Below are 12943 nucleotides of genomic sequence, written 5' to 3' on the forward strand. Positions count from 1 at the left end.
AATGTTCGTGTCACTTTTCAGGCGACGATTTCTACTTGGAGAACATCACGCGTGTTTTCAAATACTTGGATGTTCCATGAGTCTGGGACAACTTATACCCCCATTCCACACAACCGTGCTAGGTCCCGTTCCCGTTCCGACCCAGGACGGCTGCCACAACAATGGAACGCTGCGCAAACGGCCGTTTAGGGCATCTTTGAGCAGCGTCTGACCATAGTGGCAGCCGTCCCCAGGACGGCTGGGAACGGAAGCTAGAACGTATGTATGGAATGTGGGTATGACAACTCAGTGTGTGAGAGCGCTACCGTTGCGTTACCGTTGTTTTAAGTTCCTTTAACGATCCAAGCGTTCCGTTACCAATGGTTTAAGGTTCCATTACCGTTCATTCTGATCGGGAGGGGAACGGCCAACATTTTGAACATGCAGCCCAAACTCAACCGTCCCTACCGACCCTACCGTTCAAAGCAGTTCCGTTAACGATCATTTACGTTCCATTGCGGTTCCCTCCCGTGCCCGCACCGTTCCTTGGTCGGTACGGGAACGGGACCTAGAACGGTTGTGTGGAATGGGGGTATAACGCCCGATCTGATGTGCTTGGCAAAACAAAGGAAATGATGACGTCAGTACTTACATCATAAAAGACGTTGTACCTTGCCGTGACGCTGGACATTTCGTCATCAAGCATGACGCCTCTGTTGTCAGGGCCCGGTACGCTGTGTAGTACGTGGTGCACGTAGTTCTTCTCTATCACATTTCCTCGCTACCGACATGGTACCAGACATGACAGTTATTGAACATGAAAATAAAAACGGAAAGGTAAGTTAATCGAACGTGGACACAAGCTCAAAAAACATATAGATTTATCTTTTGTCGAGTTGAGAATAGCTACGGTCGTAGGTATAGTATCCATGGGATTGGACAGCCCCAAGTACCTATAAAGATGTATTTTGTAACGAGTTGAGAATAGGTATGAATGTAGGAATAGTGTCCAAGGGAGTGGATAACCCCAATTACCTACACAAGTATTTTCTATCGAATTGAGAAAAGCTACAAACGTAGGTATAGTATCCATGGGAGTGAATAGCCCTAAGTACCAATAAATGTATTATCTATCGAGTTGAGAATAGCAACGAACGTAGATATAGTATCCATGGGAGTGGATAGCCCTAAGTACCAATAGATGTATTATCTACTGAGTTGAGAATAGCTACGAACGTAGGTATAGTGTCCATTGGAGTGGATTGCCCCACAGTCACTGCTGTCCTGACACACGTGGTGCACATGGTTATTCTGGATCACGTGATCGTTGCCCTGGAAACAGGCATACAAAGACACATGTATGAACACAGCATAGACTATCTGTGTGTGTGTGTGTGTGTGTGTGTGTGTGTGTGTGTGTGTGTGTGTGTGTGTGTGTGTGTGTGTCAGTGAGTTTATTTGTATGTGTCATGCTTAGCGGTCTGTCCATCCGTCTGTCTGCATGAATATGTTGTGTCAGTGAGTTTATTTGTATGTGTCATGCTTAGTGGTCTGTCCATCCCGTCTGTCTGCATGAATATTATGTCTGTCTGCCTGTCTGTCTGTCTGTGACAACCGTGTTCTGCCTTTCATCCTTTATTGTTCCTCCGTCCCTTCTCCCCGTGATGTCCTCTGTATTCCTTAGCATAATATGCACCTTAATGTGTCGGTGATGTGTTGTATTGTTTCAGGGCTTTATGTGTATAATTGTGCAAATGAAAAACACTTAAAAATATGATCGAAAAATAACTATTCCTTCTTTTGTGTCCTTATTTCAGAAAGTTGGCAATCTATCTGCATGTATCTGTTTTGGGCATTGACATGTCTCAAGTTGTGTGAGTCAGTTTGTTTAGCAATGCGAGTCGTAAAACATGAATAGTTTTTGTTGTACATTGCTAATTGTAGGCATGGGAGTAGTGGCAATATACAGGCGATGGACTGATATAACAGGAAGTTTACATCTAATAAGCGGTTCTAAGACGGAAAGCTGAAACTATGACACTTCGAACGTTTATTTCTTCAATGGCATTTTTCCATGTTCATCAAAAAGTGTTCAAAGAAAACCTAAGATGATCATTGATAATTTTGATATAAAACTCAATATTACAATGCATTGCACCCATTTCGGGATTGAAAGAAGCTAGAAAGTCGACTTACACTAAACCTGATGCCAGTGTATGCACCGTTGTGGATGTTGTTGTAGAGCACTTTGGTGTTCACCCCTGTGCTGACACGCACTGCGTCACCTACGTTACCTGTCAGGCGGCTATAGTCATGAATGTGATTGTCACGAATGACGTTGTCTGATGACGTCAGCGTCACTCGATCTCCACCTTAGTGACAAAACAGCTTTAATCGTGAAACAGAACAATCATATTTTTAAACGTTAATTGCTAACACAATTTTGAAGGTTCGACATAACCTAGACTTAAACGGATCGTGAAATCCGCTGAAACATAAAATCTTAGTTTAACTATATAAATAGTAAGTGAGAGCCAGAGATGCCCAAACCAAATGATATGGCATTAACAAATCTAGAGACCGGCACGGTTGGCCTAGTGGTAAGGCGTCCGCCCCGTGATCGGGAGGTCGTGGGTTCGAACCCCGGCCGGGTCATACCTAAGACTTTAAAATTGGCAATCTAGTGGCTGCTCCGCCTGGCGTCTGGCATTATGGGGTTAGTGCTAGGACTGGTTGGTCCGGTGTCAGAATAATGTGACTGGGTGAGACATGAAGCCTGTGCTGCGACTTCTGTCTTGTGTGTGGCGCACGTTAAATGTCAAAGCAGCACCGCCCTGATATGGCCCTTCGTGGTCGGCTGGGCGTTAAGCAAACAAACAAACAAAAACAAATCTAGACATTGTGTCTTGGCAACAAAAATAAAAATGTAGCACCCCTGGAATAAAAACCAACAATAAGTACATGCTTTTCAACGCTTAGAATAAAAGTAAAAACTACGTGTAAGATTTTGGCCTTACCACCAATCCAGATGCCCCCTGTGGTGTCATGAATCTCTGATTCCATCAGTGTGACAGAGCGGCAGTCTGTCTCACAGTTGATGGCATAAGAACCTGGGAAGCAGAATATTGTTCCATGTTAAATGTACATAATGAAAATACTGGCAGATAAAACAACCGACGCTTAGTTCTGTAGAAAACAATGCTTAAAAGAAGAAATTTTTTAATCCGTATACAAAAAAAGGGATGCAAAACGCTCTCTTCTGTAAAAGGTTGTAGTTCCCATCTTCAAAAATAAAACAAGAAACGTCTGTCCTATCAACACATTCTGAAAGTAACCCCGTCGGGTTTGCATTGGTTGTGGGAGAGTGATCTTTTCTTGCAAAACCTCCTACAGACATTTGAGGGGGCCTATCATTAGAGATGGGTGTGTCAGTAATAAGTGGAAACACGCACGTGTTTTCCGAAAAAAAAACCTCGCTTGTGATTGGCCCCTCGAATGTTTATAGATACGAGGTTTTGCAAGAAAAAGTCACTCTTTCTCCACCCGTCTAAACCCGACGGAGTTATTTCCGAAAATCGTCTATTGTCAATAAATACTGATCATCCCACGTATAATAATTATATGCTGGTTGTCCATAGTATTCACTCACCAATGTTTTCTTTGACTCTGATTTTGATCCAGATATTTCTATAGTATATTATTAATGTTATGTCCGACATCATGTTTGTGTTATTCTTCAACTGCGTAGGGCACGTAATATAAGCGTTCGCTTGAGTTCGTGTCCCTATTGTTTCTCGTTTTATTATTGTATCATAATGAATTGAATGAAAACTTGCTAAAACCAAATGCAGTACGATTCTGGCTGAAAAGATAACAACATACGCAGGCACGCGTTTTCATAATAATGTTAAAGTTTAATGTCAAATTCCAAAATCAGTCCAGTCAAGTTGACTTGTTCATTGTATTAAGAAACCCCGAAGAGAGCACTTAAAGGTACATGAAAATAATAGAGTGTGTTATTTGCACTGCATATATTTGTGACAACAGAAAAAGTCCCCTACCGAACGTGTGCACGACTTCACATATAACATGCTTACTTGCCTATGTTTTTGATCTCCAAATTTCTGAAGGTCACTTTGTTACCGTTGACAAGGTTAAAACCATAGTAACGACACGACTCCAGAGTGAAGCCCTCAAAGTGGACATTGTGCACGTTGGATTCAATTCTGTGAACAAGACAAGTGACAAACATTGATTTCAGCAACGAAACAACTCGCGTTTACTTGTATTTATTCCCCCCTCTGCTTCTTTACCTCTGTAAACTTGTAGGGGTAGTTACTTTTCGATAATGACCCAGCAACCAAACAAATAACGACCCAGCAACAGCCTGAATCCTCGATAGTGCAATGGGTTGAGAAGTTGTTCTGCTTCGGTACTACTTTTTGCGACTGAAAAGTTCCGAACGCTCTAATGTACGAAGTATACATCTCTGGAGCAAACAATACAAACATACCGCATTTAAATGAACAACTACAGGCCTGAACACATGAATCTCCATATAAAATCCATGAGTTCGGTTGTTTTCTGAATCTAGATCTGCCGTGCTCAAACGTTCATCACAAGCAATTTCCCGCAAGGCAAGTAACTCATACTAGCGACAAGAGTAGTTCCCCTTCTTTTCACTCAGTTTCTTCGACAACAGACTGCAATCCGACGGTCAGTTTTCAACAATATTTCATTTAATAAACAGATCACACGCAACAAAATGCACACATCTCATTAATTTAAACAACATAAAGCGGTTTCATACATTATTTTCCCCAGAAAACTGAACTTCATACAGTTTTTAACGTTGGAACACGGGTGCAAAAGTTCGTCTGCTAGTCCCATTTGACGAAAGAACATTATCCTAAGCGATACCAAAACATATACAGAACACACAATATCTGCCTTTGCCGCCACAGCAGAATAACAGCATATCTGTGTACTTGATTTTAGTCCAAAATAGGAAAACTGACAAAAAGTGTTAACAGAATGGAATGATTTGCACGGAACTATACAACCGCGCATTAATCAATCGCCTGCGCAGGTTGACTGGTTGAGTGAATAGGATTCGATCAAACTTTCGCAAAAAAACTCCTCTTTTCTTTGAATAACTGAAGAAAGGAGGAATAAAGAGGTTACACACCTCGTCTCAGTGATTATAAAAGCTCGCATTTTTCATGATCCGCTAACTTCGACCATTATTACACCCCCGGTATAGGGGTGTGTATAGGTTTCACTCGATGTGTTTGTTTGCTTGTTTGGGTGTGTGTTTGTGTTCGCATATAGATCTCAAGAATGAACGGACCGATCGTCACCAAACTTGGTGAACAGGTTCTATACATCCCTGAGACGGTCCTTACAAAAATTGGGACCAGTCAAACACACGGTTAGGGAGTTATTGGTGGATTAAGATTCTACAAGGACTTATAGAGGCACATATTCATGGTCAAAGGGAAATAACCTTCTCAGTTGGTGGCAGTGAGAATGGTTATTTCCCTTTGACCAACGGGGGTGTTTTTCCTACCTCGGAGGAATTTCTTGTTTTTAATAATCACTGAGACTCGGCATGTAACCTCTATTTACTTGCCCTAGGTAATAATACTATTGTATCAATGAGCACTTTGCTGATTTCAGACGCATCGTGTGCGTTGGCAATACAAATAGGACATTTTGCTTTGCTTTTAGCGCTTCAACATATATGTGACTTTTGTGACTTTTTTTCTCGTGACGCATTTTGTTGTGTTGGGTGTAAATCACGCAGACAATCCCGAAAATCTGGGTTTTCGAGGAGGAAAAAAAGATAAACAAAATCAAGAACAAGAAAAACAAAAACAAAAAGAAGTGAGAGGAAGAGAAGAAGACCAAGAACAACAAGAAACAACTTGACTGAATGTAAAAAGAATGTTTCTGAGATTTTCTTTGTTTTTTGGCCACGAAACCGAAGACCACACGGTAAACAATGTACGCTCTTTAATAATAATTGTCAGTAAGTACTGGTGTCACATGACTGATGTGAACCAGTTGATTGGCTAATGGCGATGCGCTCAAACTGTTAGCGCACTCCAAGAGTGCGCAAATATTTTCACAGAGCGTATTCTTCCGCCCTTTGCCTAAGCTATGCGCTTCGTTCAATAATGAATTTTCTCGATTTGCTCTATAAATCCCTTAGTGCACTGGGGTGTCTCAATAACTTAAATAATAATAATCATATAAAAACAAACGTTACCGAATGCAGTCGTCAAGAAGCGAAACATAGACACGGTCAGAAGAAGTCAGAGTCTGTTGAGGTGTGTTGGACCACAGGTATAACTTCTTGCTGTTTCTGTCCACGTAATATTCTCCCTGTCAGTAGCAGAGAAACTGTGTCACATCTCTTGCAAAACAACAAAGGAAGTGCTATGAGTCACGTTTGAATAGGACTGTATGGTAGAAGCATGCTACATGTATTATTGTTCTAATAGGCTTGTAGTTACAGATACCTCCCGTCTTGTACAAACGATAATGTGCACACCATCCAAAACCTGTGCAGGTTTTTAATATCGGTTAAGAGCATCCTTCCCCTGTAACACGTGTCAAAAGTCAATAGCCTATCTGATTGCTGCGGAGAAAAGAGACTTTCCAGTGAATTAATTTCGCAGTTAGACACAAGACTGATTTATCAAACAAACTAGGTGATGAAACTCCCCCCGCCCCCCTCCCCCAGAATGAAGAATTATGCAGGAAAGGATGGTGTTTTTCCTTTTTTACATTTAGTCAAGTTTTAACTAAATGTTTTAACATAGACGGGGAATCGAGACGAGGGTCGTGGTGTGTGTGTGCGTGTGGTGTGTGTGTGTGTGTGTATAAAGCGAGTCAGAGAAACTACTTAATCGATCTTCATGAAACTTTACATGGGAGTTCCTGGGTATGGTATCCCCAGACACATTTTTCATTTTTTTGATAAATGTCTTTGATGACGTCATATCCGGCTTTTTGTAAAAGTTGAGGCGGCACTGTCACGCTCTCATTTTTCAACCAAATTGGTTTAAATCATTTTGGTCAAGTAATCTTCGACGAAGTCCGGACTTTGGTATTGCATTTCAGCCTGGAGGCTTACAAATTAATTAATGAGTTTGCTCATTAAAGTTGTCATTAAAATCGATTTTTCGCAAACAGATTTTAGATTGATTGCATTGTATTCCTCATCTTCTCCTGAATTCAAACATATATAGATATGTCATATTTACTATAAATATGTGCTCAGAATGAAAGAAAATAGGTTCAGTAAGTACGACGGACGCGTGCTTCGCGGCGGCGAGCGTGACCCGTCTCGGTCTTCGGTACGGTTAGCCGAGACTATCTGAATGTAGTCTCGGCGATGATTGGTTTGTGGTGTTGATCTTGACTAAATGTTTTTATATCGCTTCACGTGACTTGTCTTCTTCTATTTGTTGTTTTGTTTTGTTTTGTTTAAAGATTGACATTGGCTAACCGGCGTGTCCAGTTCGGACAGCATATTGATGACCCTGAAGTAACCTCCTTGGTCGAAGGTGTTCGGATCGCCGTAGTGACCTGAGCAAAGAACACATGAGCAAAGAAAAGTTATAGCTCTAAATGTAGACCACAGCGGTAAACGATAAATAATCTCCCTTATTTTTTTCATCCAGACAAGTACGTGTATTGACTGAATGACTTAACGAGGGCGGAGTCTTTTACGCCGTCAGATTGGCTGCCCCGTTTTATTCACACGACTTACTTTTCACTTGGCATTTGTACTCTTTGTTACACTTGGTCCTGATTCTCAAAGAGCACAATAATTTAGAAACAAGAGAGAGAATTGAATTGAATTGGATTGAAATTTATTTTTTGAGGATGACAGAATAAGCAATGCAAACATGCTTTTTACATTTGGTCAAGTTTTGACAAAATGTTTTAACATAGAGGGGGAATCGAGACGAGGGTCGTGGTGTATGTGTGTGTGTGTGTGTGTGTGTGTGTGTGTGTGTGTGTGTGTGTGTGTGTGTGTGTGTGTGTGTGTGTGTCTGTGTCTGTGTGTCTGTGTGTCTGTGTGTGTCTGTGTGTGTCTGTGCGTGTGTGTGTGTAGAGCAATTCAGAGTAAACTACTGCACCGATCTTTATGAAATTTTACATGAAAGTTCCTGGGTATGATATCCCCAGACTTTTTTTTTCATTTGTTTGATAAATGTCTTTTATGACGTCATATCCGGCTTTTTGTAAAAGTTGAGGCGGCACTGTCACACCTTAATTTTTCAATCAAATTGATTGAAATTTTGGCCAAGCAATCTTCGACAAAGGCCGGACTTCGGTATTGCATTTCAACATGTAAGCTTAAAAATTACTTTATGACTTTGGTCATTAAAAATCTGAAAATTGTAATTAAAATTATGTTTTTATAAAACGATCCAACATTACTTTTATTTTATTCTTCATCATGTTCTGATTCCAAAAACATATAAATATGTTATATTGGGATTAAAAACAAGCTCTGAAAATAAAAAAATATAAAAATTATGATTAAAATTAAATTTCTGAAATCGTTTTAAAAACAATTTCATCTTATTCCTTGTCGGTTCCTGATTCCAAAAACATATAGATATGATATGTTTGGATTAAAAACACGCTCAGAAATTTAAAACGAAGAGAGGTACAAAAAAGCGTGCTATGCAGCACAGCGCAACCGCTACCGCGCTAAACAGGCTCGTCACTTTCACTGCCTTTTGCACTAGCGGCGGACTACGGTCATTTTGATAAAATGCAGTGCGTTCAGTTTCATTCTGTGAGTTCCACAGCTTGACTAAATGTAGTAATTTGGCCTTACGCGACTTGTTTTTCATCCGTCCCTCGCCCATTGAGGGGTAACTCAATAACTAATTGTGTCTCAGAGAGCGAGAGAGAGAGAGAGAGAGAGAGAGAGAGAGAGAGAGAGAGAGACAGAGACAGAGACAGAGACAGAGACAGAGACAGAGAGACAGACACAGAGAGAGACAGAGAGAGAGAGAGACAGACAGACAGACAGACAGACATATACAGAGAGAGAGGGAGAAAGATGAAAGTTTCTTTTCTATCTAATTTGCTTGTTGGTACTCTTCATCAAGGTTCAGCATGAAAGGAGATGAACAAGGTAGCTGAAGGAAAGATATGAAAAACCTAGACAGCGAGCTGATCAATTTTAAAGAACATATATTTGACCAACATTACACGGGAGAGAAAAACGTGATTAGCTCACCTATGCAGACTCCGTGATTCTCTAGTGCGGCGAGGGTGATGGTGTGGGTATGGTGGTCAACGTCTTGAATGTCCAGTGTGGCGTCTGCCCAGCCACGGCACCTGGACAGTTATGACATATTATATGCAACGTAATTTTACGTTACGTTACGTTCCGTTTCGTTACGTTACGTTACGTTACGTTATGTTGCGTTACTTTATGTTACGTTACGTTGCGTTATGTGGAGTTGCGTTATGTTGTTTTGTGTTCTGTTGCCCTGTATTGTGTTGTGTCAACTGGAAAGTGACGTTTTTTCTTGAAACGTCATATCTATGTCCGCTCATGTGATGTCATGCTAGTGACGCAAAGTCATGCAATGTGACGTTTTGCCTTGTTATGTCATGTTATGTCAGCTCATCCCATGGCGGTCATGCCGTGCTAGTCACGCGACGCCATGTAAGGTGACATTATACTAAGAACAAACAAACTATAAGCACTACTGACCACCATCCATAAGTCCAGGGTTCTGTCTCTTGAGCCCACCTCGTGTCCCTGTTGTCGGTGACGTTGTACGTGATGCGCTTCCCCTTGTTTCCGTCTGGTGTCGACTTGATGTTCATATAACCCTGACAGACACTCTTTCATTAGCTTCACAACCAGATGAATGGATTAATAGCACGCAAAGAACCTCATCTGTTAAATATTGTGGCACATATTTAGACAACCCCTATCACTTTCAGGGCCGGAATACCGGGGGGGTTATGGGGGTTGCGCAACCCCCCCCCCTCCCCCTAGCCTAAACATGTACCTCACTTATTTAAAACATTTTTTATTATTGTTTATTTCATGCCGTTTCATGCAAGGAGCGACCATTTTCCTATCTCAGAATATGACCTACCCATCAGCTTCAGGGGGCGAAGCCCCCTGACCCCCACAAGGGGCTCTGCCCCTTGACCCCGCCAGGGGGAACATCCCCCTGGACCACCACTGGCAACCCCCCCTCCTCTTAGCCTAGTCCGGCCCTGACTTTTACGTGAAGCTCAATGATACTCTCACTTTGACGGGTACTTCAATGAAATTCTCATTTTCGTGAGTACGTTTTTTGAAGTTTTATTTTCTGAGTACCTCAGTGAAATTCTTGCTCTAATTAGTACGTCAATGAAATTCTCACTTCCACGAGTACTCGAAGGAAACCTTTACTTTCACGAATAAGCAAATCCAAAAACAAAGAGACTGCCAACGTTCCAAAATTCAGAATGAAAAAACAAGAAAGGTAGGTTGTTGAAACATTGGTTATTGACAAAACAATACGTTACATTCACAAATATATTGACCCAACTGTCTTTAAAGTGCACATACAAACAATGAGTAACAAGAACACTTTAAAGTGCACATACAAACAATGAGTAACAAGAACACTTTAAAGTGCACATACAAACAATGAGTAACAAGAACACTTTAAAGTGCACATACAAACAATGAGTAACAAGAACACTTTAAAGTGCACATACAAACAATGAGTAACAAGAACACTTTAAAGTGCACATACAAACAATGAGTAACAAGAACACTTTAAAGTGCACATACAAACAATGAGTAACAAGAACACTTTAAAGTGCACATACAAACAATGAGTAACAAGAACACTTTAAAGTGCACATACAAACAATGAGTAACAAGAACACTTTAAAGTGCACATACAAACAATGAGTAACAAGAACACTTTAAAGTGCACTTTAAAGACCGTTGGGTCGATATATTTGTGAATGTAACGTATTGTTTTGTCAACAAACATTCCAACAACCCTACTCTGATTCTTTCACGAATAAGACCAGACGCCTATGTGTCTACGTGATTGGCAGATGTAAGATGAAGCGCTTTTTGTGTCAGTGATGGCGTCATCGAGTAGCCCTTCCCCGGTAGTACGTTTCGACGCTCACGCTCCCCAACAGTTAGTGAGTTTTTTTTCTATATCAAATGTAGATTCATAGAAAACGACCATAGTTAGTAATGAAATGCATGCACTTTCGTCGGCTGAGGCGCAATGGGATATAGAATGGGAAAAGTCGCGTAGTTATCGGGAGCCAACTTCTCCACCACCGACATGAAACCCGCTGCATCTTACATCTGCCCTACCTGATTAGGCCACCGAGCAAGACGAAATGGCGATCCATTGACGGACACCTCCAAGGATGCAGGAGTCTTGTGGTTGAAGGACGTACGACGAATCTGACCCAGGTCAGTTATCCCCATCTGGGTCAGGTTGACCTCCAGCACTTTGCTCACAGACGGCGCTGGCAGTAGCTTCAGCGCGTGAGAGTCTGTCACGTGATTGAAGTTCTTGCTCGGAATTCGTGGACCGCCAATCTGACAGGACAATCTTTGTTCAGTAAAACTAACATGTGTACGTTGAATATACATACATTTTCCTTCCCGTGTTAACCATAACGTAAACTACCAGACATCTGTCCAGACTTTTACACGGAATAATAGCATAAAACCATAAATACACATACCAACAACAACCACATTTCTTTTTCTTTTTTTGCCGAATTAAATTTGTATCACATGTTTGCTTGTTTGTTTGTTATTTGTTTGGTTGATTGGTAGGTTTTGATTCCTTTTTTAAATTTGTTGTATGTGTCTTTGTTTATTTGTCCCACATCCTCAACTCACCACGTGGACTTCCTGGCCACGATAGGCCCTGAAGGTGACGCTGCCATGTATGTCATGTGACAGATGCAGGGTTGAGGTCAGCACGTGATCACCTTGCATAAGCTCCACGAACACATCTGTATATCAGTCAGAGCGGGATGTATATTTCAAAGAAATTCAAGTGTGATCAAGAAGAACAAGAACAAGAATAAGAAAGAAATTCAGCAAGTATAAAGCTTTCAAAGAACGCTTAAAACCAAACAGAGGGGCGATTGCTTGGGAACCTGATCATCTGGCAAAGCCTCATGCGTACACATATCGACATGGAGGAAAGGCAGTTTGCTTGGCAAACGTACAGCATTTGAGAAAAAGGAGTAATGGTGGCAAAATACAAGAAGTTTTTAATCCATTGTATTTACTTGGGAGCAGGACGATGGCTAAGGGTAACACTCAGAAGACACACAGCTAGCGTCACATTTACACACAGAGAGAAAGGGATAGACACACACACACCACACACACACAAACACAAACACACACTCACACACACACACACACACACACACACACACACACACACACACACACACACACACACACATTTAATTTTAAATGCCATAAGTGTACCTTTTTTTCATATAAACTTACCGTTGCCAGAAACTCCACTATTTTGCAGCATGTCTACAGAATGTTGCAGGGTTTTTATTGGCTGAGACGGGCTTGTTCTTGCAAAACAAAACAAATTGACGTAAATCTGGCGTCGTTACCACATTACCCGCAAAATTCATGCTCAGATACAGAGAGAGAGAGAGAGAGAGAGACAGAGACAGAGACAGAGACAGACAGAGACAGACAGAGACAGAGACAGAGGCAGAGAGATACAGAGACAACAGACAGACAGACAGAAAGACAGACACATACCGATTGAGACAGGGAGATTAAAGGTGGTCGTCTACATTTTTGCTTTTTTCCAATAATCTTATGGTTAGATTTCGCTAAAAAGTTATGTCAGATGATGAATGAAACATGGGGAAAAAAGTTACAGAAAAAAAATATATG

At 41.2% G+C, this 12943-nt stretch overlaps 1 protein-coding gene across 1 annotated transcript; it reads right to left on the minus strand.

The window, feature by feature from the left end:
* Positions 1–185: 185 nt before the first annotated feature.
* On the minus strand, positions 186–12563 carry LOC138967982 (uncharacterized). The gene is made up of 13 exons (XM_070340545.1): positions 12533–12563; positions 11906–12021; positions 11366–11596; positions 9773–9855; positions 9251–9351; positions 7496–7575; positions 6251–6366; positions 4081–4205; positions 2997–3089; positions 2176–2351; positions 1216–1311; positions 632–760; positions 186–251 (listed from the first exon to the last, which is right to left on the minus strand). Exons 1-13 carry the CDS (start codon positions 12561–12563, stop codon positions 186–188), a joined length of 1443 nt encoding a protein of 480 aa, XP_070196646.1.
* Positions 12564–12943: the final 380 nt, after the last annotated feature.

Source organism: Littorina saxatilis, linkage group LG6, assembly GCF_037325665.1.
Source record: "Littorina saxatilis isolate snail1 linkage group LG6, US_GU_Lsax_2.0, whole genome shotgun sequence".
Taxonomy (NCBI): domain Eukaryota; kingdom Metazoa; phylum Mollusca; class Gastropoda; order Littorinimorpha; family Littorinidae; genus Littorina; species Littorina saxatilis.